This window comes from Macrobrachium nipponense, chromosome 10 (genome assembly GCF_015104395.2).
Source record: "Macrobrachium nipponense isolate FS-2020 chromosome 10, ASM1510439v2, whole genome shotgun sequence".
Taxonomy (NCBI): domain Eukaryota; kingdom Metazoa; phylum Arthropoda; class Malacostraca; order Decapoda; family Palaemonidae; genus Macrobrachium; species Macrobrachium nipponense.
Window position 1 is genome coordinate 97,905,107 of NC_087204.1, and position 27,882 is coordinate 97,932,988.

Sequence of the window (27,882 nt, forward strand, 5' to 3'; positions counted from 1 at the left end):
ACTTCATATGGACTGTACCTTACCCTTAGCACAACACCACTTAAATTTGATCGCCTTCAGAATATAAAAGATCAACTACCTTCCATATTTCCTCCAGAGATATGCAACAAAATTACTTCCAATTTACGAGACAGCTCCTTGGCCAAGTACCAAAATCTCTTCAGTAGCTTTAAAGAGTTCATACACAATAAATATGGAAGTAACAACAAGTTCCCTCTTTTATCACTGCTACTCTTATTTTAACGAATTAATAGACAAGGGCCTAGCGTACAACACACTAAAAGGATATCGAGCTGCTCTTGGACCAGTTTTGAAGGGATACTTTCCCAATTATTGTCTAGCAGAAGACAAGTATAGTTAAAGCTATGCTTGATGGAGTAAAGTAAGAAAAGACCCAGCAATTTCTTTCATCAATTTCCAGGCTGGGATCTTGATAAAGTAGTTTCCTTCCTCAACACTACAAGAGATGATTCTATGCTGCTCATGATTCAGAAGACCTTATTCCTCGTAGCTTTGGCTTGCCCATTGAGAGCTAACCAATTTAATCATCTATGTATCTCCAGGAGCACTTTCACACCAGAAACCATTGTGTTAAGGAACCACCCTTCCTTCATGGCCAAGAATCAGAGAAACAATTACACTCCTAGTTGAATTCAGCTTTAGGTGTCACCCTACAAAGCCAAAAAGTTTGTCCAGTTAGACAATTAAAAACTTTTTATCTGAAGTACACAATAAAAAATCTGTGCAGAAAGGAACATAGATAGGGAAGACCATATTTGGCTGGATGAAAACTTCAAGATCAATGTCCCTTCCAAAGATGAGGCAGCTATTCAGGACTGTATTTTCAGAGCTGATCCCAATGCCAGAAAACACTCCACCAATTTCCACTCTATCAGAGGTCAAGCAGCTTCAAGGATGATGATAAAGGGAGTTACGCTGCAAGAGATAATGGACTAGAATGAATTGGAAAAGCAATCTGTATTTGGGTCATTTTTATGCTCTCCTCGGTCTACAGGGAGCTTTCGATGCAGTCGTTGCAGGACTTCATCTTCATGCCCCTGAAGTATCGGGTGAGCAAAACCAGTGGGTCTGAAAGGCTGAAGCCTCTCTCTCTAGAACTGACAGTTTACTTGTGAACCTAAGTTCTGGAGAAGAGGCGAGGCCTTTCAGACCAGGGTCTAGTTCACACCTCCGACCCACCCTACCCCCGAAAACCGAGGAGACCATTCTGGATGAAATACAGAATTTGTAAAGTAACTACCTACAAAAAGTCACAGCTTACATGTTTCTGAAGGCCAACCATAACATTTTTTTCAATTATTCATAAATTTCTTTAAGGTATACTTAGACTCGTTTCCTTGCATTTAGAGGTAATGCAACTTTTAGGTAACAAGATAGGAATATCTTGGAAAGGGGAGGGGGTGAACTACTGTCACATTACGTATATTATCTTAGAATATAAAGAGGAATGGAAAATGTTAAAATTCACAAATTGGAACTTAAGTTACTACTTGTAGTAATTTGCAATCTCAAAATAAATCTCACAACAGGAAAATGGAATGGTAAGTACAGATATACTTCATAGCAACTTACAACTTCAAATATGGCGGTTTGATTCCTGTCAACTCGCACTTCTCTGGTGCTCCGCCCCGATGGGTCGTGGTTTGTGCTCTTTTAACGACTATCAGGGGGAGGAGCCAGGGGTGTGTCATAGCAAAACCAGTGGGTCTGAAAGGCCTCGCCTCTTCTCTCCAGAACTTAGGTTCACAAGTAAACTGTCAGGTCTGCCGGGAAGTCGTCGGAAAGCTCTCCCGCGACTCCCGTGGTATCCGATTCTTCGTCTTCCTTCCTGCCCCCCGCTCAGCTTCTTCATTGTATTTTGTATTTGGGGTCCTTGCCTGGCGTTGGGGTGGGGCATGTCTTCCCCCCGTGCGTGAGGGAACCCCTCTTACTAATCTATCTATGTTACCGCAGGTGCTACAATCCGTGGGAGACCGACCTTGGATGTAGATGTAGATCCTCACGAGGTTTGTACTCGTTGTCGGGGGCGAGAGTGCTCCCCGCAACGAGCCCTGTGTAACGTGTATGCATTGGTCCGAGGCGCAGTGGGTGCTGGTACGAGGGCACAAGAAGTCATCGGAAAGTCCAGTGACTCCTTTGGTAACGGACAATTCGTCCTCTTTCCTGCCCCCCGGCCAGCCCCCACGTTCGCGCCTTCCCCTGCGGGGGGGGGTAGCGGAGTCCTTCTCCTCTCTCGATCCGTCGAGTGTGGAGGAGGGCGCCCGCTACCCGGACGTCCAGTTGTACTCGGGGTCTTCCGTCCGCTCTGGGTGGGGTTCTTCTCCCCCCAGGCGCGAGGAAGCCCCTCTAACTAACCCGACTGTTGCTTCCGCAGGTGTGCCATCAGCGAATGACGACCTGGGACAGGTGTGGGAGTCGCTGGGACTGCAGGGAGTGCCGAGCATACAGGGGTTGATTCAGCGGTTGGGCGGCCAGTCGGCAGTGGTCACTCATGGTACGGTAACCACTACAAAAACCCAATATGAGATGCCACCGCACCTGGTGTAACACACCACATGTCATGTCGGTAACACCCACGGCTGCAATCCAGAAACCAATTTCCTGCCGTGCCAAAGAGGACGGTGCCACCGCACCTGGGTTCTTTGTATTGCCGACCCCGGACTTCCGCTGCCCAAAGATACCCCCCTGGACCTGCCGCCAGTGCCGAGGATGACGGTAGCTGCCGACAGGACGCCTGGCCTCTCCTGTGGTACCTGCCGTTGCCTGCCGTACCTGTTGCTGTCCCAGCCGCTCATTCCCTTTCAGATCAGGTGCCTGCTGCTCATTCACTTTCAGATGTTCCTGCTGTTCCTGGGACCTGTTCCTGTGTTCCTGCTGTTGGTGGTGCTGTCACAGTCTCAGGTGGTCTTTCCGGACAGGTGCAGTCGGGCCCTGTTGCTTCGGCAACTGCCCCGGCTCCCTCCTGGATGGAAGACCTGACGTCTGTCCTGCGGAGCCTGGCGAAGAAGAAGAGGAAGAGGAAGAAGGTGTCGTCGTCGTCTTCGTCGTCTGCTGCCTCTCCTTCCCCTTCGACTTCTAAGGCCAAACAGCCGAAGAAGAAGAAGGTTGGCCTCCTCCCCCCCTAAGAAGACTCCTTCGGGATCTTCATAAGGGCCCGAGGGCGCTCACCGGCGACTGGGGAGCTCTTCTGCTGGTCCTCCTGTTCCTTCGGGAAACGGGGCCCGTCGCTTCTTCTGCAAAGAAGAAGGCGACGGGGACCAGAGGTGCACCAGCCTCGGCTGGTGCGTTCCTCACCTGGTGCTAGCGGTTCTGCCGCTAAAACCAGGTTCCGTCTCGGCCGCTTCTCGTTCGCGAGAAGCACCGAGTGGACGCTCTTCCAAAGAAGACCGTCCAGCCAAAGTTTTGACGCCGAGCTCGCTCGCCGTCAAGACAGCGGCGCGGAGCAGGAAGACTGGCGAGAGTCGTGCACACGACTCTCGCCAGGCCAGTGGACGCCTCTCGCAGCGATCAATGGCTGCTCGGGCTGACGTGACGGTCGCTGACCAGCCACGGGTTGAGGCGAGGAAGGAGTCCCCGCGGCCGACGGTACCAGCCACGGCTGGTACCAGCGACTCGACGCGCCGAGAGGACGCTGGCCGGTCTCGACGCGACAGAGAGCCTAGCAGGTCACCCGTCCGCCGCTCCCGATGGGACCGGGCGGAGACGGTGACCAGCGGCAGCTCGCCTGACGCTAGAGATCGGTCTCGACGTTCTCAACCGAGCCAATAGCCCCAGGCGAGAAGGTAAGGCTAGGCCTGCTGCTCGACCGTCACCGCGGGTTGACGATCAGCAGCAGCCCTCCACGCACAAGCTGGTCCATGCCAGCGAGCGAGGGGGGAGCGTCAGGTCTGCCTCTCCTCTCCCGTACCTTCAACCTCCTCGGGCTATACCGGGAGGAGCGAGGTACCGAGGAGCGATCACGAGAGGTACGCCGCTCGTGACCCAGCTATGACGCCGTATGGACCAGGCACGGTTCCAGGACCGACCAGGACATACGCGCAAGTAGCTGAAGGCGACCGTCAGGGGTCTGCCGCTGTTCCTCCTTCTGAAGGAGGAGTATCTCGGGATCGGTTCTTGTTGGAGGGACTGGACGGTTCCTACTCCGCAAGACGCGGTTATTCCCGAGATACAGAGGAATTTGCAGAAGTCATTAAGCTGATTCGTCAGCATAATGACCTTGCCGAATTGGATGCCGCTCCCACCAGCAGAGCCCACGTCTCTGCTCGAGTCGTTTTGGGGCCCGAGAGGGAACCCAAACCGACGGTGGGTCTGCCGCGATCGAACTTGCCGATTCTGTCGAACCAGAGTCTTTCGTTCTTTCCGGACAAGAAGGCTCTCTCAGTTCTGGCCGGTCGATCAAGCTACTTCCACCTCCTCTACTGCGACAGCGGCGTTTCTACGTGTCTTCGGGACACCGTATTTGAATACTCCTTCGGTCCTCCTGAGAGGTTTCGACCTCGACGAGGACTGGAATGAGTCGGAGGACGGTATCGGCTCTCTCCTGTCAGGTGTCGATCAGCCCCACCCAGACGAGTTTCACAGTGGCGGCAGACCCTTACCTACAGTGAGAGTTCATAAACCCTCCGCGGGAAAACGTTTTCTCCTGACGATACGTTTTTCCCAGGACTCTGAGAGGCCATCGCCGCAAGGCGATGGCTGTTCCTACTCTTCTCCGACTGCTAGTACCACTGGGAAGGCGAGCGAGTATCCAATTCCTCCCCCCCCCATTCCCTCTCTCCTTGACGGTTACGAGGGAAAGGGAGGGATCCTACAGAAGATTTCTCTGTAGGATCCCACGTTCGGGACTGCGCTACCGGGGGGACCTTCGGGTCCTACCTGACGTAAGCCCCGGTCGTTGAGGAGGAATCCTGCCCCATTCTCGATTTCTACGGGAATCGAGAGGACCACCAGCCGATATCGTTTGGCGAATTCGGTGGGGGTTTCGCAGACTGCTTAGAATTCTACGGAATTTTCTAACGCATTCAGTGTTCGAGTTTTACGATCTCCAAACACTTAGGCGAGACCCACGGTCCAAAGTGAGCGAGACGAGAATCCCCGATATACACGATAATCGGGAACCTCGCCTATGCTCGAATTCCTGGAATTGTTTCTAGCAGTTGGGAAGAAGACTGCTGCTGAAGAAACTATCTCACAGTAGGCGCACCAACCTGGACTAGAGAAGATCAGACGGGAATATCCAGTTTGGCTTGAAAACTATCGTCTTAGTATTCTGTTCACCATTGAAGCTTTCCTTCGAGGAAGACTTCTCCTTCACTCTCTTTTGATAGAGATCGAAGGTGGTCGATCTCCAATCCTTATTTTGTTTTCTTGAAGGAAAGAATTTAGGATGGAGATCGTTTGTTCAGAATCCTACAAATATACTACGTATATTAACCTCGCGACATGATTCTACTAAGCAGTTGAATTGTCCGAGGGGTAGGCGCATATCCTAGTGAAACTACGGATTGCGACTTATAAGAGAAGTATTCTAATTGAACTGCAACTCGGGGTTGCCTGCAACCTCCCCAGGAGTTTTCAGTTTCAATTTTATATACTTATGGTTTTGTCACGACAACACCATTTCAAACTGTTATATTTACCGAAATTCGTTTCGCCTAAATTATAATTGCTCGAGCATATCTTTTATGCTCGGTAGTTCTAGCCGAACGCATTCCTTAGTGGAATAATGGATTACCTGGCAACTCAGGATGACGAGTCAGCGAGAGCTCAGGCTCAACTACTGCGTATTGAACCATGGCCACCGGGAGAAGACTCTCGGTGGCCACGATTGACTGCCTGATAGCAGCTCAGTATCAGCTGGGCCTCCGATATGCACGGTCATGTATGTCTCTCTCTGCCCTGCTTTGATTGACTACCGAACCGTATCTCTGCCCAAACAATCATGGACTTAGGCCTCTGATTAACGGGGATTCTCGCAATAATGAAGGACCCATCTACTGCTGTGACGCTAGATTCCATCGCCTTCGACATTGCGAGAATTTTCAACAGAGATATCTCTTGTGGACTCGTTTCATCTTTCTGTTATTTACCGCACGGTAACAGAAGTCTGTACAAGTCTCCCGCTGCATCGCACTGCGATAACTGCGAATGATTTTTGCAGACATCTGAGTTTGTCTTCAAAATATCTCGTATTCGTAGGTATACAATTGTTCATTGTTCAACCCGATTACGAGATGTGTCAGAAGACATTGCCAACTCTCCGACCTGACAGCTCTACTTCAAATGTTCAGCCATGAGAAGCAGTTCTTCAGGCGGCTTTCCCCTGTGTTTTCATTTCTGAAGAACGCCCCGCTTTCATTGCAACTACGACTTCTCACCGGACAGCAATGAAATAGCGGTTAGCGTTTTCAGTCATTGTAAGCACAGGTTATGAATCTTGAGAATCCTTCCCCCCTCCTTTTTTTTTTTTTTTTTTGTTCTCTCGATTCGTCTGTGAAGACGTAGGTTGCATTCAATATCTACCTTCGTCTTCAACGGTACATAGTGTTGTTTCTCCTTAGCTGAGATTCAACAACCATGAGATGTTTTACCTTCAGGGACCTCGGTCTCTAGAAGGCAATTGACTTTCGCCTGTTGGGCACATGCCTTAAGAGAATCATCACCTCGCTGTCCGGCATTGGTGACAAACAAATACATTATTTGTTTGGTCTCTCGGCATAACCCTTTAAAGGCGAAGGTCACGTGACTTACTCGGATGCTTTGACAACTTGCCTCCTACCGAACGCAGTCAGTCGGCAGCTGTCAGAACGGCCGAGTCAGTTACGAACTACGCTGTTGACTTAGTTCGGTTGTTACAGAGCAATCATTACTTCGTTTAATAGCTTGTCACAGTACCCATACCATTGACACCCACCATGGAGTGTCGGTGGTCCTATCCACTACGAGAACTTCGCTGCATGGGGATAGAGGATGCGAGAGACTTCGTTGCTAACGGACAGACCGGTATGGGTACTGGACATCACCGAAGTAGAGAAGAGGGATAGGTCATGCGACTATTTCCTTCTTTTCCTCTGAGGAACTGCATGACTTCTCCTGCGAAGTCAAGCATCCAGGGGATGGGGATCCGTGACGCTCGATTTCGTACCGAACGTCGTAGCGAAGACTCAGAACCCTTCGGTCCCTGAGCGATTTGGGTCGAGTTTTCGAGTCGTTCACAATCCCCTCCCTAATGGACTTCACCGCCTTCGATGCGAAGGAGATGCTGCCTTGTCCGCAAGAACTTCTCCTTGGCGCAGGTACTGAAGGCAGGGGTCTGGTCCAACCAGACCACATGCCCTTCCTTCTACCTTCGGGATATTGCCCACAGGTCCTTGGATCTTTTTCCTTGGGACCCGTGGTGGCTGCTCAACACGTGTAGCGAACCCAGACCCTCGCAGGCTGAACAGCATCGAGTCCTGGTGTGACCGTAAGAATGGATGGTGAATGAGAGTGTGACTGGCTCCTCTTCCCATCTTTTTCTTCCCCTCTACCTGTGGTTAGAGGGACACGGTCGTCACCCTGCTGGATAAGACAAAGATGCAGGTGAGCTACTTAACAGAGCCCCATCCTATCCCTTTCACTAGGGATAGGAGCGTATATCCACCACTTCCTCCAACAAGGGGGAGGAAGTGGATGCCAGCTTGAGACAACCCAATACTTTATGTTGCCTCTTGCAAACAGGAACAAGTTCTTGCTTGCTGGTACGAAGAGATACGCTGCCTCTCTCTTAGTACTCGGCCCAGAGGGTCTGACCATTGATCCTGCGGTGCACACCCCGATCAATCGGACAGAGGCTTGGATCCCTCCCTCGCTCTTACGACCAGGGAGGCATTCCAGGGATGGACGAACACCAGTCTGTTCATCAAAAGGACTCAGATTTTCCTCCCACCAAGAATGAGTCTTCCTATTGTTTAAAGGACCGAGGGGTTTGTATTACGTATCGGAACAAATGACAATTTGTCGAAAATTGCATTTTTCCTAACTATACAAAACCTGAGGTCCTTTACATATAGTCCCTCCTATGCCACCCCTCACTCTGCGTATTTTGCATGGGCCAAAACAGCAAAAGTGATTTGTTCGCGCGGCGCGCGACGATCGGACAAGCAGTTAACTACCGTTCTCCATTGTTCGAAGCTTACGACCGTTCCAGCTGCCGCTAGCGCATTCCTATTGTTAAAGGACCTCAGGTTTGTATAGTTAGGAAAAAATGCAATTTCGACAAATTGTCATATCACAATTACTATGGAGAAGTTGACCAGTGGGAAACTGGGACTTTTATGGAAGGGAAAACTACCTAAATATTGCACAAGCAGGACTTCTCTTAAATGCATAGTAGACAAGATAGACTGGTGGTAAAATATATGGTTAATGGCTGTATCTCAGTTTCAGATTAAAAATATGTTGTAAAAATCAATTGCAGAAATGTATCCCAACTTAGCCTTGCACACAGGACCCAACTGACCAGGTGGTCAACCTGTCTCTCACTTTACCACTGAACGCAGCATATTTCTTACCGTAGGGTTGGGGGTTATAACTTGACTTCAGAAAGTCAAAAAGTGTTTTGTGGCAGAGACTGTTATGTGCGGAAGGGGTTACTTCAAGGTCATCAAAGATTGGTTCTATGTCTTGCCTTTGTATGTAAAATTGATAATTGGTTTCTGAAGAATGCTGCATTACAGTGATCCCCCGTATTTGCGGGGGATGGGTACCAGACCCCCCACCCCCCGTGAGTAGCTAGAACCTGCGAATAGTTTGAATCCTTATAAAAACGCTTAAAACGGCCTATCAAGAAAAACTAACTAAAAATCTTTATACCTGGATTTTTTAATAGTTTTATCACAAAAAGTGCATATTATGAGGAAATTGATTAAAAAAAATAGGAATTTGTGGATATTTCTTAGAAAAATACAGCATATAGGTGAATTTCCTGCGAATAATAGGTAGATTTGGTCCAGAGAGAAATCCGCGAATCCGGAAAACACGAATACTGTATATGCAAAGTATTAAGGTTGAGATACTGTAAAGGCAAACTCAAACCATTTCCCCACGCATATCCTTTTTCAGTTTTTCATTCATTTAGATAGAGAAATTTTAAACATACATTTACAATACAGTGCAGATATATAAAAATAAAGTAAGTGGTAAAGAGGACAGAGTTTGGAAGAAATTTTGATAATACATGTGTAGTATTATAGGTAGGTAACAATGATGGTAATTGAGCAGGGAGAAAGATAGCTTGAGTGACAAGTAAATAATTAGCTACTACAAAAATCAATAAGAAAATGGGCCAAGGAGACAAGAAGTGGGGAGAGGTGTAAATGATAGGCAACTGTAAAACTGAAGTTTCATGAACTAGCAATTGATTGACTGAGAGAGACTTGTACTGTGCTTATTTGTTACCAGGCTAGTGAGGTCTGATGAAGGTAGTCAGTTTGTAGCCTTTTTTTTCGGGCAAGTTTTGTCTACTCTAATATATATATATATATATATGTACTTAAAAAGCCTGAGTCCTGAAATGGATTGGTATCATTTCAGTTATGCATTGTTTGATCTGTGTGTAGATGTGGTCATTTTGAAAATTCATCTTGCCATTGAGTTTCTACTAGTCATACTTATTTGGGTAGTACTGTACAATATAGTTGAATTATCAGAAGCAAGGCTTTCTTTGATGTGAAATTTTCATTTACATTCTTTTTCAAGTTTTGGAAATGCAATACTGTAATAGCTTCTACCTGTATTTGTTTGTAAACTGGCTTGATGCAACATCTTCGTAATCCTGAGTTGCTATATTTGAACTGGAGAAACAGCTGGCTTTTATATATATGTTATCCATATTAGTAGATAATGAATTTGCTGAAACAGCATACAGTTAATTTAAAATTTGGAAGTGCATTTTTATTGATAAATATGCAGATATGTTTAGAAAATAGTTTTGTAAAAAAATGCGGAGGATGCAGCTTTGTATCTTTTGCATCACTTAACATATGTGCCAATTTCTTAAATATGGATATTGCAATACACCCCCTGAACACCTGAACAAGCCCTGGTCACTTACCAGCCCGAACCATCATTTATTAAAAATTTACCAAATCTTTGGTTAAAATAAACGATCAGTGTTGCCAATCTCCTGGCAAACACCCTCGTTACCTAGTTACCAGCCCACCGCTGGTAGACCTGCCTCACGAGCCGGTCACACCTGCCCTATCACGTCAATCACTTATCGTTCGCGGTGGAGTACAGATGTATCCACAGCGAACTCCTTTTTGGTCTTGCACCTTTGATTTGATTGATTTTGGTGACGAATTACGCATCCCTTTGGATTACGGTTGGATTGCTCTTAATACCTTGTCATCAGACATTGATTCTGCAAAGGAAGAAACAACACAAGCTACGACAACGACTACTGCATTCTCGGCCACGACATCACAGAAAACGACGAGCGGAAGTTCAACAACGTATCGTCTTTGCCAACAATGCAAGAAAAGGATGAGTACCCTATGACACGATAGTCATTCTTTATGCGTAAATTGTAGGCCTGTTCAATATAATGTAAAGACCAGATGTTTGGAATGTCAGGAGTGGTCTTTGGACCAGATGTTAGGGTATCTCAAACATAGGAAAGGTCTCGTATTAAGAAGTGTTGGCAGGAAGAGACTAACGTAGATCAAGATAAGACTTAGAGACAGTGCTCTTTAAGAGACTTGAGAGTAGCTGACATCGAGTATGACCAAATCTCTGTTACCGATTTTATGTCAAGATTAAGTGAGGATAGATCGAGCCATAGGGATACTGAAATTACTAATCATTCTTTTCCAGCTCCCCTGCCTGTTCCAGAACCAGCCCTAACCGGTGCTGGGGGTTATGGGGATCCACAAGCCCACAGGGCAGGATCCGCCGCCCCCCCTGGCGCGGAGCAGGCAGTGTTGGCAGCAGATTCCCCTTCCATCGATGTGTAAGTTCTCAGAATGATAGAAACTTAGGTCAGATATAGACGAGTAGGGATAATAGGCTACATAGTGTTTAGTTTAGGAAGAGAAGTGCAGGCTTCTTCGGGTCGGTTTTCTATTAAAAGTAGTAGTTTATAGAGGCACAGTGTCCTTAGAGCATCTTTAGGCTTTTTTCTTCTTTTAGGCCATGGTTGGTCTTTCAGATATGCTCCTTCGTCTTTAAGGTTACTTTCCTCTACTTATACGATACGATAATTGTTAATATCAACTAATTCTCCGTTCAATGCATATTGACTTACGATATTCAGTATGGAGAGAAATCGAATAAAATTAACTACGGTTAGCCTAGTGTTCACGATGATATATCGTATGCATATTCAGTAGCCTAGCCTAGCCTAGCCTGAAGTATTCGCTGTACAACATATCGGTAGTTATTTTTATATTGGCTAACGCTGTAGGCTCAAGGCATTCTGACTTCGGATAATTCAGTACAGGTGTAATTGAAAACGAACGAGAATCCGATCTGAGGATAATTAATATGAATGTAATCGAACAGAATGAAGATTGGATTCTGTCCGACTAAAATATTATAATTGTATTATATGTATCATCATATTAGCGTAGTATAAACACTAACTCGGCAGTCATTCACGCTGGAATCAGCGGATGACGAATACGGGTTTACGTCGCCGTATCCATATCATTCTCTCCTGATTGCCTAAAATGACTAACGTAACAACACTCTCACTTATGCCAAGTTTGTACAAACGTCTTGAAGGAGACGTGTCTTCAACTATGTTGAAATTTAACATAGTCAATGAGGTATCTATCTTGGGGCATATAATCAGATGTCAGATATAAGGAATTCGTATGTATTGAACTTCTTCATACGTTTAACAGACTATTGCCGTCAGTAATTACATTGCCGCTTATGTCAATTACGTTACAAATTATTACCAGTCGTATTACTCAAAATTATAATGACAACTGAAATTAATATTAGGCCTATTAAAGTTAATTTGAATTAATTTAAATATATTTTTATTACTTTTCAATTAAATTACAATTACACTAGCTTGTCGTCAAACAGCACTATTGTAAGGAGGTGTGGCTTAGACAGACAAGATGCCGGCTAGTCTGTTTTTTTTCCTTGGCTCCAGATTCAACCATATCACTTGGTCTCGGCTAATGTTTTTGTCCCTAGTTAGCATATTAATGAATATCTGGATACTTAACTTATGGAACGAAGTCATACTGTTCGTCTTACGATGTAATTTAAGACCAAAATTTGACTGATACGTCTCATTGGAAGCTAGTTTTTCCCTCGGGTTAGATGGCGTTAAATTTAGGATTCCGTTCGTTTTTCACGTCGTTTTCATAGGTATTACGAACCTTACACTTTATATACTTTATTAATCCTTTTTTCTTGTGGAAAACAACAGTAATGAGCTCTTCATGCTATTAGTTTTCTCTTTTACCACGGCTGCGTTTGAATTCATACAAAAGCTCGGGACTCTGTCAGGTGCTGATGCACGTAATTTTGCCTTATTAGCTTCAGCTGCATTTATAACATGAATACAGTAATTACCGTCGCACGCGGATGAATACAATAACGGATGTTGTTATTGGCCTTGGTTGTTATAGGAGTCGATCGCATTAGCAACAAGTTCTCGTTCGGTTATTCACAGCTGTACGGAGTTATACGAGTATATTATCGTTAAGATAATACCCTTTTAACTTAGAAGAGGGTGCAATTTACGGAGGTGGAGATGTTAGACGATTGTAATTTTCTCTCTCTCTCTCTCTCTCTCTCTCTCTCATCTCTCTCTCTCTCTCTCTCTCTCTCTCTCTCTCTCTCTCTCTCACTTCCCTTATTTTATATTCTCATCTTTTATCCTCCATTGACGATTCTATCTCCTCCTCATTGTTCTCTCTCCTCTCTTCTCTACTCTTTCTCTCTCTCTCTTTATCTCTATCTCGCTCTCTCTCTCTCTCTTCTCTCTCTCTCTCTCTGATCATCTCTCTCCCTCATCTTCAGACGCTCTCCTAACACTGGATTCATTGTTGTAACAGAGGTTTTTCTTCCGTCACACCTTTTCAAACTTTGTCATTTCCCTTCAGCGCTGACTGACCTCATAGGTCCCAATACTCGGCCATTTGGCCTAAATTCTATTTTTAAACCCAACAATCTTGCTGTCTGAGTTAGTATTAGAGTAGGGAGCGAATATTAGGAATAGTATAAGGTATTCATGATATGATATATCACGAGAGGATTTTAGTATTAGGACAGATAGGAAAGAACATGTCTGGGTCTATCTGAGGGTATTCTTCCAAGTGACACCAGGCATGAGTACAGACAGGCAGGGTACAACAACTACAAGAGAGGACATCACTACGATCGACGACACCGTCGCAGACGCACCGATGGACATGGTTGTCTCCTCCGTACATGAGAGGCCTAAGGCCACATGGGAGGTCTTCAGTTTCCCTCCATACATGAGAGCCCGAGAGCCACATGAGAGGTCTTCAGATTCCCTCCATACATGAGAGGCCGAGAGCCACATGGGAGGTCTTCAGATTCCCTCCATACATGAGAGGCCGAGAGCCACATGGGAGGTCTTCAGTTTTTCCTCTACTCAGGTGAGGCACATAGCCAGCTGAGAGGAAACAGGTTTGTATCCCTCCCGCACTCAATGAGTTTGACCTTAGGGTAGAGGTGCAGGGAGTTTTTTCCCTCCACATATGGGAGGCCTAGAAGGCCACACATGGGAGATTAGTTTGGACGAGTGACAAATGAACTTGAGACTGACCCGCGTACTCAATTATATTGACTGACAACTGGTACAGTGGAGGGCCGCGTAGATTTGATTCCCCACCTCCAAATTAATGTTGTTAATCGGGCTTGTTCAGGTGTTCAGGGGGTGTATTGCAATATGAAGTTTTTATTGTAAAACTAATATTGTAATACCTACCTGAACACCTGAATGATTCCCACTCTCCTCCCCTTTCATACAGAGTTATTGAGTTATGATTGACGTGATAGGGCAGGTGTGACCGGCTCGTGAGGCAGGTCTACCAGCGGTGGGCTGGTAACTAGGTAACGAGGGTGTTTGCCAGGAGATTGGCAACACTGATTGTTTATTTTAACCAAAGATTTGGTAAATTTTTAATAAATGATGGTTCGGGCTGGTAAGTGACCAGGGCTTGTTCAGGTGTTCAGGTAGGTATTACAATATTAGTTTTACAATAAAAACTTCATTTTTACTAGAATGTTTTATGATGTACTGTACTGTATTATATGTATGAAAAGAAGTCAAACTCAGGGAATACTGACAGTGCACTTTTGTTTTGGCAGTAGATGTTTATTACTTTAGTCTTTTACTGTTCTGTAGGATAAGCAAAATAATTCTAAAAATAAATTTATCTTAAATATTTTTGTTCAAGTTGAAGCTTCACAGTAACTGGACCATTTTACTTTTACAGAAGCGACTAATGGATGTGCTGAAACTGACTGTTGGTGGAGGGGTAACTTTTGTTGGTATCAATATATACATGCAAAACGAAAAATTTTACGAAACATGGGTCATGCCTGTGTTTCGGAGGCTAGATCCAGAGACAGCACATAATATGGCTGTTATGGCTGCAAAATATCATCTGGTTCCAAAGACCAAAATTAAAGACTCAAAACTTTTGGTAAGTATGACAGTTGCCTACAGCTAATATTTTTGAATACAGTATCTTTATATTTGTTTGTTCCGACACGTAATAGAAACCCTCGGTCCTTTAACATAAGGAATGTACTTACGGCGTAGCTGGAATTACGGCCGTTGAATCTTGAACAAGGTGGTTAGGCAGTAACTACCGTGGGGCAGGCTAGCCTGCCCGGATGTAAACGCTCCACTTTGCTTCGGCCGTCTTCCGATGAAGACGTGTGTTTGTGAGCTCCGGCTGACTGGTCGTTGATCTTTTTTCCTGGTGGGATCCTTTTGGTTTTTTTGTGTTTTAAATAATTATGCATATACGGTGTTTGATATTAATACTAAACAAGGTTTGTCCTTGTTTTCAATTAGTATACAAACCCACTTTTTGTTCATGAAACTTACCTGTCAGATATATATATAGCTGTATTTTCTGAAGTCCGACAGAATTTAAAAAACTTCCGACACACGCAGTGGTCGGCCAGGTGGTTAGTACCCATTCCCGCCGCTGGGAGGCGGGTATCAGGAACCATTCCCATTTTCTATTCATAATTTTTCTGTCGCCGGTGCTGAAAACACCTGTTTTCAGTACCTCCGTCTTAGGTATTTTGGAAACTTCATTGCCGCTAAGTATCCTAATTGTCTTTTGATTTATTTACTTGGATTTGTGGCTAGGCATACGCTATCTTAAATTGATTTGAATTTGATTCATTTTTGCATAAGATATCTGAATCTAGTTAGGCTAGTTTCAGAGGGGGTTGTCTGCAAAGATAGGGTGTGGCTACCGAAAGCTTCGGTAGATCCGCACTTAGTATGCACGAGGGGTTTGGGTCTTGCTTCTTTGTTGAGATTTGTCATGTAAGGAGTGTGAGACTTTGTCTATTCCGTAAGGAAGACGTATGATTCGTATGTACGCAATTAATCAGTAAACATGTCTAATTCCGTAAGGAAAAAGTATGATTCGTATGTACGCAATTAATCAGTAAACAAAAGTCATGGTAGTGAACCTGCTAACCTTCCTGTAGACTTTATTTTGCCTAACCCTATAGTATGGCCTACGGGTTATGAATATGTCTGCGAGAGGTGATCGCTCACCTTCATTGTTGTGAAGAGTGCTACTTCTGTTATTGTTACTCCTAACCCTGTAATGTTGCCTTCGGGCCCTAAAACAGTGTCTGTAGAGGTTATTGCCCTTTTCTCTTATATCTCTTTCGATTCGTAACTTAGAATCGAAAGTGCTTGCTTTAGAGAGCAATAGTGAAGTGGCTAAGTGCAGTGACAGTGCCCCTTGTGTAGTGGAGGGTGCGTCAGATCGGCCTTATAAGCCTCTAGGTCTAGACCTCTGTCGGATCCCAGGACCACAGGGAGAGGGCATGTCGAAAGCCGAAGGAGGGTTACGAGGAACCCCCACCGATCTGGCGTGCCTTCGCAGTTTTTTCTGATGAAAATCCCCAGACTGCCAAAGTTCGTGCACGTGCACGAATCCTGAAGGATTGCTTCTCGTCCTCCGAGGCGGTCCTCCCGCGCAAGGGTTTGGAGCTCTCGGAAGGACTCGCGCCCTCTAAGAAGCTTTAGAGAAGAGGACGCTTCACGTCCTCTCTCTCGTCAGGAGGGAACGTCAGATCCGCCCCATAACGCCTCTAGGCCTGGACCTCTGTCGGACTCCCAGGACCAGGGAGAGGGCATGTCGAAAGCCGGAAGGAGGGTTACGGGGAACCCACATCGATCTGGCGTCCCTTCGGTAGGACCTGTTGACGTTTCCCAGGCTGCGGAAGATCGTGCACGTGCACGAATCTCGAAGGACTCGCGCCCTCTAAATAGAAGCTTTAGAGAAGAGGACGCTTCACGTCCCCTCACACTCTCGTTATGCGTTTCAGTGAGAAGTAAAGAGGCGAACGTCGCCTGATCACGTGTACGTCTTTCCACCGAGAAATATGAAAAAGAAGGCAGTTTCTCTCGCTTGTTTTGACGCCTGCAGGTGAGCGTGACGCTTTTCTGCACGCTTCTTTTGACAGCTCGGCTTGAACGTGGGACGCTCGATGGGACGCCAGGCGCGCGCCCAGTGGACGCCGAGCGTCCTCGCCAGTGGACGCCGAGCGCGCGCCAGGACGCCGAGCGCGTGCCAGCGCACACCAGGTTTGTATCCTGGCTGAACGTTTCTGTTGAACTCTTCAACTTCAAGCTCTTGTTTAAGATTTGAGCATCAAGAATGTGAAGTAAGCAGTGCTTCGGAGGAAGCTTAAAGTGAACAGACAACTTCGTCTTCGAAACCCAGCAAGACCTCGGGTTTCGTGATTCAAGAGGTCTCTGTCAATATTATATTGCTTTTCGCAAAGGTGGATGGAGTTAAGGAAAGCTCAAGGGAAGATCTCGTTTTCTCTACGCAGTCAACGACTTTGGCGATAAGGCAGTTACGGGTTATGTAAAGGCTCAGACGTCTCGGCGACGTTCAGTAGGATTCTTGCAAAGGCATTCATCAAAAGGACGCTCTTCAGGAAAGCGCAAGACAGGACTTCCTTTGCACCTTTGCCATACTGCCAATAAATTTTAAGCTTTAGCAGGCATTAGTTTTGTGATACGGGAGAGGAAGCTGGTTGGAGAGTTTCTTCCTCCTCCCAGGATAATTTTGCAAGCTTTTTAGCCCATCTGAAAGGGGTTTTCAGATGATAGATTTTGTTAGTTTCTAGTCGGGACTACGCTGCCGAATTGAACATCGTCGTTCTACCTGCCGTAAGCCCTGTCTCTTAACAGGATTCTTGCCCCTTTCTCGTTTGAGACGGGAATGGGAAAAATAAAATGCTCGACTTCCTGGATTACGTTTTGTCAATTCAGTGACTTTCCCCATTGACAATATACTATCGTTTTGTCAAGTAAGTGGTATCCCCTCATTGACAAAAATATCTCTTTGTCCCGTAATGGGTTAGTTCTCATTGACAAACATCTCTTTAACTTTATATTGCGTAAGCGAATAAGCTCTTATTGACAAGATTCGGAAGAGCTCCCCTTCGTCATTCGCAGACTCGTACAAGAAATAGACTTGTAGACTACGTCAATGAACGCTTATGTCCAATAACATAAGAAAGCTTGAGCTGTCTGCTTCGATTCTCTAAGTTTTGTTCATGAAACTTGCCTGTTCAGATATGTATGTAGCTGTATTTCCGAATTCAGCTATATATATGTGCCAGGTAAGTATGAACAAACTTTATTGTGATATAATAAAATATTTTGCCTTGCGTTATTTTACTACTGGTTGGTTCAAGTCATACACGCTTGCTGTTGTTACCTCTTCGGATGGCAACCGAGAGGTCTATTGTCTATTATTTTAAGGACATTTAATCGTCACTCCCTGCAGCCTTCCAGGAGTTTCCGATTTATCTTTTACCGTTGTATGGTAGTGTTCTGACGACACAAACGCATCTATATTTTAGCGTTTTCTGTTTCGCTTAAATATACCAGCTTGAGAGTCTCTTTTTGCTCAAAAAATAACGGACCTATTTCTTCGTAGAATAGGGTAGCTGGCAACCCAGACATAAAGTTAAGAGACGACGTTCGTAAGCTGCTGGCTGCTGCTGTGTCTGACTGTCCAAGTTCCAACCGAGCCAGTAACAGATCGTGCGCTGTCATGCGCTGTACGTTACGTCTCTCTCTCCTGCGGGATTGACTGACTAACCGTATCTCTGTGCTGGCGGTTACGTCTCTCCTGCGGGATTGACTGACTAACTGTATCTCTGTCCTACAATCACAGACTTTAGCCTAAGATTGAGGGGATTTCTTACGTGAATGAATAACGTTGCTTTCGTTTTGCCTTACTATGTTCAACAGAGTTATCTCTTAATCCTTTCGGTGCTCGTTACCGCACGGTATAGAACTACGAGTCTACCGCAACATTGCACTTTTATATGCTCTCCTGCTTAGGCAAAGCGCAGCCTTATAGGGAAGTAAGCATACTCGGGGAGGGAATGGATGAGCTTGCTGGGGACCATTTCCTTCCTGAAGAAGTTTGTTTCCCCGAATAGACTGCAATTCAGACCACAGTTTTTTCCTACCGGGAAACTGAAATATTATTCAAGATCTAGGAATTATTCTGAACATCTCTCAGTGCGTCATGATAGAAAGAAGGAGCCGGACATCGGGATAGTGTTTCAGATGTCCTGGATCTTAATCTGAAAGAAGTAAATGCAATTCGGTCGTCCCTCCAGTCCTCGAAACGAGTTTTTGGAACCAGTGGTCCACATCAACTCTGATATTTCCACAGCTCTCTCATATCTTAAGAAGTATCTTCTCTCGTCCCTGCTCGAGTTTACGAGAAAGAGCCTATTATAACAACAGGCGTAGAATGTAACGATCCTCTAGAGGTTCGTTACAGGATTGCAAAAGTCCGTACGAATCGTCTCGATCGACGGCAGCAACTTTTGACTTCCGAGTGGAATCTTTCTTTTGAAGTAAGTTGAGAGTTGTGGAGACTTTAGGGACGCCCTTTCATTCTTCTCTTCGATATGTTGAGGACGAAGAGGCTTCTTCTTCTCTGCTCCCTTTTTCTCGATCCGGGATCGGTACCATTAAACGCCATCCTATGATATTAAAGGGGCTGATGGATGTTTTAGTCTCTTTTCCCCCTTTTTCAATCGCTTAGGAATGTAATGAGGATTTATGACGTCACAGGGAGCGACAATGACGCTGATCGCCCCATGTTGGCCTTCAGGATCCTGGATTCACAGAGGTCACATCCTTCCTAGTTCACTTTCCAAGGACCTTTTCCGAGAGAGTCGGTTCTACTCTAACTCGAAAGGTACCTATAACCCTCTCCGCTCTGAGTCTGACAACGTTCAGGACTATCGAGATGTTGACAGGAATAAGATTACCGTCTTCCATTTCTGTCTGAATGGGATAAGCTGGCAGTCACAACTATTAAAGAATACGCAAATATGTTGTGACGGCTTTTGGGCTCAGAGATTTGCGTCTGTCAAACAACAAAGCCTTCACGATCTTGAGTTCTGTGGAATCTTGAAACTCGCTCACATCTACTTTTTGTCTCACCTGTTTTCTCGGAGTCGGACACTCGTGCGAGATCAGGCGACATATAGTAGCCCTGAGTTTCTTGTTGACGAAGTCGGTTGCGTTTATACACCCCCGATGATCGTGTAACATGAGACCAGGTTGGACTGTCAGGCATTCTTCCTTCGGGACTGATCGCCTTTTTCCTCTTGCTCCTTTCTCCGGGCACCAGAAGCTCGAGTCAGGAGTTGATTCGCTGACGACGTTGGGTTGCGTTGATACACCCCCCCCCCAAGGTTTTGCTTAGATTGTTTGCTTAGATTGAATCGCCCAGGCTCCCAGACACCTACATCCTTCAGCGAAGAATAGTGTCTTATGGTCTTCAGGGTACAGCCCTTGCTGTCCTTGATTCGTCTGACTGGTCAACTGGTCGGTCACCTGACTTTAGTACAGACGGACTGACTGTGCATGTCCAGATCGAAGCTTTCAATATGGAACTTAGACGTAGTCTGAAGTTCTTGATGTCAAAACATTCGAACCTCTCCTACCTGTTAACTTCTTGCATGTGATCAGGAAGGCCTTCTTCTAACCACCCTAGATACGACAAAGAGGGTTAGTGAGATTTTAATCCATCGTCACAAGTTTTGGCTTTAGAAAACACAAGGCGGTGTGCTCTCTAAGCCTTTCGTTGTGGCCTAAGAATGGAAACCCGTTTTGTCCTTGGGCCAGGAGCTTGGAAGCAAGGATGGCACAAGTTAGTGGGCAGGAGCCAGAGAGAGTCCTGTGCCCTGTCAGGTCTCTCAAGTTTTATCTACTAAAACTCAAGAAAGTCGAAGTCATTCGGGCAATCTGCAGTGTTCCGAAAAAGACGCAGACTTGCCCCATATCGAAGAACACCCTGGTTTAGTGTTAAGGAGTTCTTTCAAAAATGCTCCTTCATTGTGTTTGCACAAAGATTTGAAATCTTTTTATCTGAATGCTCACGAGGTGAGGGCGCGGCCTCGGAAGCATTTCAACAGAGCATGGCACTCAGCAACATCCTGAGTACCATGTTTTAGCGAAGCAACTCTGTGTTCACTTCACACTCCCTGCGAGATGTGAAGATGGCATATGAGATCTGCTGCTCGCTAGGGCCATACGTGTCTGCAGACACAATCTTGGGGGCAAGAAGTACCACTCATCCTATCCTGTAGAAAATGGTTAGGAAGAGCTCTTAATTTAGTTGTTGAGTCGCCGACAACGGCGACCTTCTTTAACTCTTAAGCCTTAGTTAACACACCTTAACTTTGGCTAGGTTGGTCAGGTGTGGTGATATATATATTTATATATATATATATTTATTTTACTTCTTAGCCCTCATGGTATGGTCAATATGGTCTAGTCACATTGTTGGGTCAAGCCCCCCGTTGACAGAACATCTGGAAAGTGCAACCAGCTTTATAGGTCCGTCTACCACCCGATTGCATAGTAAAGCAGAAGCAGACTTGGGTTGACAGTAATCACGAAGTCGGCTATGCTAACAGGTGGAACCAAGATGTAAATCATCTGCATGCATTTGTTTCCCAAAATCCTTCTATTCTGTCCCTTCCCACCTCCAACGGTGGGATTCAGCTATATATATATCTGACAGGTAAGTTTCATGAACAAAATGATATTGTTATGATACAATAAAGTTTGTTCATACTTACCTGGCAGATATATATAATCAAGTACCCACCCACCTCCCCTCAGGGGACAGTGGAAATAAAAATTATGAATAGAAAATGGGAATGGTTCCTGATACCCGCCTCCCAGCGGCGGGAATGGGTACTAACCACCTGGCCGACCACTGCGTGTGTCGGAAGTTTTTTAAATTCTGTCGGACTTCAGAAAATACAGCTATATATATATCTGCCAGGTAAGTATGAACAAACTTTATTGTATCATAACAATATCATTTTGTGATAGCCTTTGTGAGGATGAGATATGTATTAAATGTGAGGATGAGACATGTATTTAACATAAGTGATACTGATCCTGTAACAGGACATGTATTCATCCGGAAATTATGCTTACAGTTTGGAATTACCGAGGGAATTTCAAAGGTTTGTATGTGTTTTGTTGTTATGGTAATTTCTCTTCTCCTTCTTCCTTTCACTTACTATCGGAAGAAGGTAGAAGGATGGGCGTGTGGTGTTTATGTTGGGGGATCTCCTCTCACTTCGGAGGGCAGTGCCATTGGATGCGTGAGGAGTATCCTCATTACTTTAATATTTTTTTCCTTATTTTACAGAATAGTAGTGATTGTGTTTTCAGCAGTATTGGTTGGATGCTCTTCGTGTTGGTTATCCTAACCTTGGAATTGTACCTATGACTCGTAGCATGTTGCGTACCGATCCTCGAGTGTGTGTACTGATCCCCTGCTGATACTCATATTCATTACCACTACTACCCTGGAGTTATGTCACTGGACGAAACTGTCGTGCTGCCCTGTGAGGTTTATCTACTCCTGATGGTAGAAGTCTGGCAGAATTCGGAGGAACCGAAGAGGAAGAAAGCTCGTCAAGTGTCGTCATCCTCCTCTTCGATCATCATATCTTCATGCCTCCTCCCCTTCAACTATTAAGGCTTGGTCATAAAAGAGAAGGTGGTCTCCCCCCCAAGAAGTCTCGTCACTGGACTTCTAAGGGTCTGTCTCGCTCCGGTGAGACAGGTGGGTCTTCTGCTGGTCCTCCCGTTCCTCCGGGAACGGGGCCGGTTTCTCCGGGAACTGGGCCGGTTTCTCCGGGAACGGGGCCCGCTTCTCCTTCCTCGGAGGAAGCAGACGGGGACCATGGGAGTACCGGCCACCACTGGTATCTCCTCTCCCGGTTCCGGAGGGAACCGTCTCGGCCGCCCGTTTGCGAGCGTTACCGAGTGTACGGTCACCTTATAGCCAGGGTCCAGACTGCTGAGTACACTCACCATGTCAGGACCCAGGTACGGAGCAGAAGATGGTAGGAGTCGCTCGGGTGACTCTCGCCAGACCGGCGATCGCTCTCACAGCGATCGTCTGGTACCCAGGGTTGACGTGACGTTCCCGCGGGTCCATGCACGCAGAGACCGGTGGAGGTGGACCATCCAGCCCTCTTTTAATTAATTTCTTGCTTTCAGAGAGGTTTCGGCCTCAACAAGGACTTGGAAGAATTGGAGGACGGTATCGGCTGTCGCCTGTCAGGTGCACGCTCAGCCCCACCCAGACGACAGTTGCGTTCGCGCTACCGACCAGTCTTCGGGGTGGCAGACGCTTCACCTGCCAGGTAAGAGTTTCATAACCCTCCTCGAGGAAGCATTCTCTCCACTGCTGCTCGTGCAGGTCCCTCCGGATAGGTGCAGTTAGGCCGTGTTGCTACCGCAACTGCCCCAACTCCGTCCTGGATGGAGGACCTGTCGCTTGTCCTGAGGGAACTGGCAAAGAGGAAGTCCAGGAAGAAGAGGAAGGTGTTGTCGTCGTTTTCTGCCGCCTCTTCCCCTTCGACTTCTGAGGCCCCCCAGCCGAATAAGAAGAAGGAGGTAGCCTCCTCCCCCCCTAAGAAGTCTCGCTCAGAGACCTCTAAGGGTCTGTCCCACTCCGGTGGGACAGTTGGGGCTTCCTCTGGTCCTCCTGTTCCTTCGAGAACGGGGCCTGTCTCTCCTTCCGCAAGGAAGAAGAACGGGGACCGGAGGGATACCGGCTAACACCGGTACCTCCTCTCCTGGCACCAGAGGTTCTGCCTCGGTGCCAGGGACAGTCTCAGCTGCTCGTTCGTGAGAGGTACCAAGTGTACGGTCGCCCGCAGTTGACTGTGCAGCCAGAGTCCAGGCAGCCGAGCCTGCTCGCCGCCAGGACCCAGGCACGGAGGGGAAGACTGGTGGCAGTCGCTCAGGCGACTCCCGCCAGGCCAGCGATTGCTCTCGCAGCGATCTGCCGGTTCCCAGGGTTGACGTGACGTTCCCACCAGACCGTTCACATAGCAAGGCTGGGAAGAGGCTCCCAACCTGGCCACTGGGTCCAGCCTCGCCTGGACCTGGTTCAACCTCGCCTGGGCCAGCCTCGCCTGTGCACGTCAAGAGGACGGTGCTCGCTCTCACCGCGTTAGTGGACACTACCAGTCACCCAACCGTCGCTCCCACCGGGACCGGACGGTTCGCACGACTGGTAGCAGCTCCCCTGATGCACGAGACCGACACAACTGTCCTCGGTCCAGCGCTTCTCCGGAAGGAGACCGCTGGTCCAGACCTGCAGCTCGACTGCCACTGTGGTTGGTGATTGCCTGCTGTCCTCCCAGCCTACTGGTTCTGCTGGTAGGCAGGGGAGGAGCGCTCGTAGCAGCTCCCCTGACGTAAGAGACCGATGCTCCGTTCCTTGGTCCAGCGCTTCTCTGCAGCTCGATCGTCACCATGGGTTGGTGATCGCCTACAGTCCTCCCAGCCTACTGGTTCTGTTGGTAGGCAGGGGAGGAGCGCTCGTAGCAGCTCCCCTGACGTAAGAGACCGATGCTCCGTTCCTTGGTCCAGCGCTTCTCCGCAAGAAGACCGCTGGTCCATACCTACAGCTCGATCGGCACTGTGGGTTGTTGATCGCCTGCAGTCCTCCCAGCCTACTGGTTCTGCTAGTAGGCAGGGTAGGAGCGTCAGGTCTCCCTCACCTGTCCCTTCAACCTCCTCAGGCTACACCGGGAGGAACGAGGCAAACAAGAGTGACCGTGATGAATGCACTTCTTACGGTCCGGCCACGAGCCTGGTTCGGTCTTGGGACCAACAGATCCTCGCTCAAGTGGTTGGAGGAGATCGTGGGGGGCCGGCGAGGATGATGACGCTTCCCAGACTCAGAGTGACCACCGCTGTTCACGTGACGGTCCCGCTGGACCATGCATGCAGAGACCGGGGTGGGCTCCCCCTCCGATCCTCTTGAGAGGTTTCGACCTCGACGAGGACTGGGACACGTGGGAGGACAGTATCGGCTCTCCTGTCAGGTGCACGCTCAGCCCCACCCAGACGACGGTCACATTGGCGGCAGACGTTTAGCCTACAGTACGAGTTTCGTAACACTCCTCGGGAAATCGTTTTCTCCAGACGGTAACGTTTTCCTAGACTCTGAGCGGCCATCACCACATGGTGATCGCTGTCCGTACTCGCTTCTCCAACTGCTAGTTCCGCTGGGAAGGTGAGCGAGAGTGTCCAATCTTCCTCCCCAATTCCCTCTCTCCCTATGGCTGCGACGGGAAGGGGAGGGTTCCTGCAGAGTGTTCTCCATAGGATTCTGTGTCGGGGACTGCGTTCCTGGAGAGACCTTTGGGTCCTGCCAGACGTAAGTCCCTGTCGTTAAAGAAGGATCTTGCCTTATCCTCAATTTCTACGGGAATTGGGACAACCACCACCCGATGATCGTCTGACAAATTCGGGGTGGGTGTTTAGCCAAGCGCTTAGAATTCTTCTGAGTTTCTAGTTCTGAGTTTCTAGAACTCTCCAAGTGTTCTGGTCTTCTACGATCTGCAAACACTTGGGCGAAACCACGGTCCAGAGTGGGCGGGATGATAATCTAAGATAATTGTTACTATGATAATTGGGAATCTCGCCGAATGCTTGAATTCCTGGAATTTCTAGCGTTTGAGGGAAGTACTGCTGCTGAAGGAAGAATATATCGGGAGGGGCTCAGCCTGGATAGACCTGACGGTCCGTCAGTAGACGGCCAACCCCGAGATAGAGAAGAACGGGTGGGAACATCTAGTTCGGCTTGAACTGTCGTCTTCGGTATCCTGTTATCACCGTAGAAGTCTTCCTTCGGGAAAACTTCACCTTCGCTCTCTTCATTAGAGAATGAAGGGTGTCGGCTTCCAGCGGTGGAACAGGTCTTGGACCTAGAATCCCCGGGCTTCTACAACAGGTTGTTCCTGGTGCCGAAACAGTCGGGAGGATGGCGACCAGTTTTAGACGTAAGCAGTTTGAACCTTTTTGTGGAGAAGCAAAGGTTCAAGATGGAGATGCCTCAGTCAGTTCTTGGGGCCTTAAGACCAGCCGACTGGATTGTGTCCTTAGATCTTCAGGACGCTTATTTTCACGTCCCGATCCATCCCCAGCCGATGAAGTACCTGCTGTTTGTCCTGAGAGGGAAAGTTTTCCAATTCAGGGCACTTTCCTTTGGGTTGAGCACGGCCCCCATGATCTTCACGATTTTAATGAAGAACGTGGCGAGGTGGCTTCATCTTGCAAACGTCAGAATCTCTCTGTATCTAGACGACTGGCTTATTCGAGCGTCTTCGAAGGCACGGTGTCTGAAGGACCTTCACTTAACTTTAAATTTGGCAAAGTCCCTGGGACTTCTGGTAAATCTCAAAGTCCCATCTGATCCCGACGCAGTCCATCGTGTATCTGGGGATTCAGATGGATTCAGTGGCTTTTCGAGCTTTTCCGTCCCAGGAACGTCAGCAGCAAGGCTTAGACAAAGTGTCAGCCTTCCTGAGGAAAGAAACATGCTCGGTGAGGGAATGGATGAGTTTGCTGGGGACCATTTCCTCGCTGGAAAAGTTTGTTTCCCTGGGGAGACTGCACCTCAGACCTCTCCAGTTTTTCCTGGCTGAGAGCTGGGAGGACAAGGAGAATCTCAATGCGATCTTGAAGATCTCGAGAGAGAGGTAAAGGATCACCTAAGGTGGTGGCTCGATCCTGTAAAGCTGTCAGAGGGATTTTACCTCAAGCTTCAGAGCCCCGGCCTAGTGTTGTTTTCCGACGCGTCCACCATGGGATGGGGAGCAACACTAGGGGGGGAAGAAGTGTCAGGCACCTGGAGAGGGGAACAGGTGTCCTGGCACATAAACCTCATAGAGCTGGGAGCCATCCATTTGGCGCTCCAGTTCTTCGAAGACCAAGTCTCAAATCGAGTAGTCCAGATAAACTCAGACTACACCACAGCTCTGGCTTACCTCAAGAAACAGGGAGGAACACCCTCTCGGTCACTGTTCGGTCTAGCTAGAGAGATCTTGTTGTGGGCACAAGCGCGAGACGTAACGATCCTTACGAGGTTCGTTGCAGGTGTCGAGAACGTCCGTGCAGATCTCCCCAGTCGGCAAGATCAACTGCTGCCGACCCAATGGACTCTTCACCAGGAGGTATGCCAAGAGCTGTGGAGTTTATGGGGACGTCCTCTTGTAGACATCTTTGCGACTTCGAGGACGAAGAGACTTCCGCTATACTGCTCCCCGGTGCTCGATCCAGGAGCAGTAGCGATAGATGCCCTTCTTTGGGATTGGACAGGGATGGACCTATACGCCTTTCCCCGTTCAAGATCCTGGGAGAAGTAATGAGGAAGTTTGCAGCATGAGAAGGGACGAGAATGACGTTGATCGCCCCGTTCTGGCCTGCGAAAGAATGGTTCACAGAGGTCATGACCTTCTTAGTAGGCTTCCCGAGGACGCTACCCTCGAGGATAGATCTACTCAGACAGCCCCACTTCGAGAGGTACCACAAAAACCTCCCCGCTCTGAGTCTGACTGCGTTCAGACTATCCAAAAGTTGGCCAGAGCGAGAGGCTTTTCAAGACCTGTGGCAAGAGCTATTGCCCATGCAAGGAGAGCTTCCTCTCTTGCAGTGTACCAATCGAAGTGGGCCGCTTTCAGGAGTTGGTGCAGAAAGAAGGGCATATCCTCTACCACGACCTCTGTGAGCCAAATAGCTGACTTCCTACTTTACCTGAGGAATGACTTGAAGCTGGCAGTCCCGACAATTAAAGGCTACAGAAGTGTGTTGTCTGCAGTCTTTAGACACAGAGGCCTGGACTTAGTGAACGACAAAGATCTTCACGATCTCTTAAGCTCCTTCGAGACCACGAAGGTGCCTCAGCCTATGTTGCCGTCATGGAACTTGGACGTAGTCAAAGTTCCTGATGTCTAGTCGTTTTGAACCTCTTCATGCTGCGTCACTAAGGGACGTTACCAGGAAGGCTGTTTTCCTAACTGCTCTGGCTACGGCGAAGAGAGTTAGCGAAATTCAAGCCATCAGCAAGCACATTGGCTTTAAGGGGCATAATGCCGTTTGTTCGTTAAGCCCGACGTTTCTGGCCAAGAACGAGAATCTGTCCAACCCTTGGCCCTAGAGCTTTGAGATCAATGGTATGGCTGAAATTATTGGATGCAAGCCAGAGAGAGTCCTGTGCCCTGTCAGGGCTCTCAAATTTTATTTGCGGAAGA

At 47.4% G+C, this 27,882-nt stretch overlaps 1 protein-coding gene across 3 annotated transcripts in view; it reads left to right on the forward strand.

The window, feature by feature from the left end:
* The window catches only part of LOC135223804 (dihydroorotate dehydrogenase (quinone), mitochondrial-like), an 87,354-nt gene that overhangs the window by 6,122 nt on the left and 53,350 nt on the right, over positions 1 to 27,882 (forward strand). For all 3 annotated transcript variants that reach the window (XM_064262625.1, XM_064262626.1, XM_064262627.1), the window contains exon 2: positions 14,490 to 14,699. In XM_064262625.1, the coding sequence (XP_064118695.1) occupies positions 14,490 to 14,699 (210 nt within the window). The remainder of the gene's footprint in view (positions 1 to 14,489; positions 14,700 to 27,882) is intronic.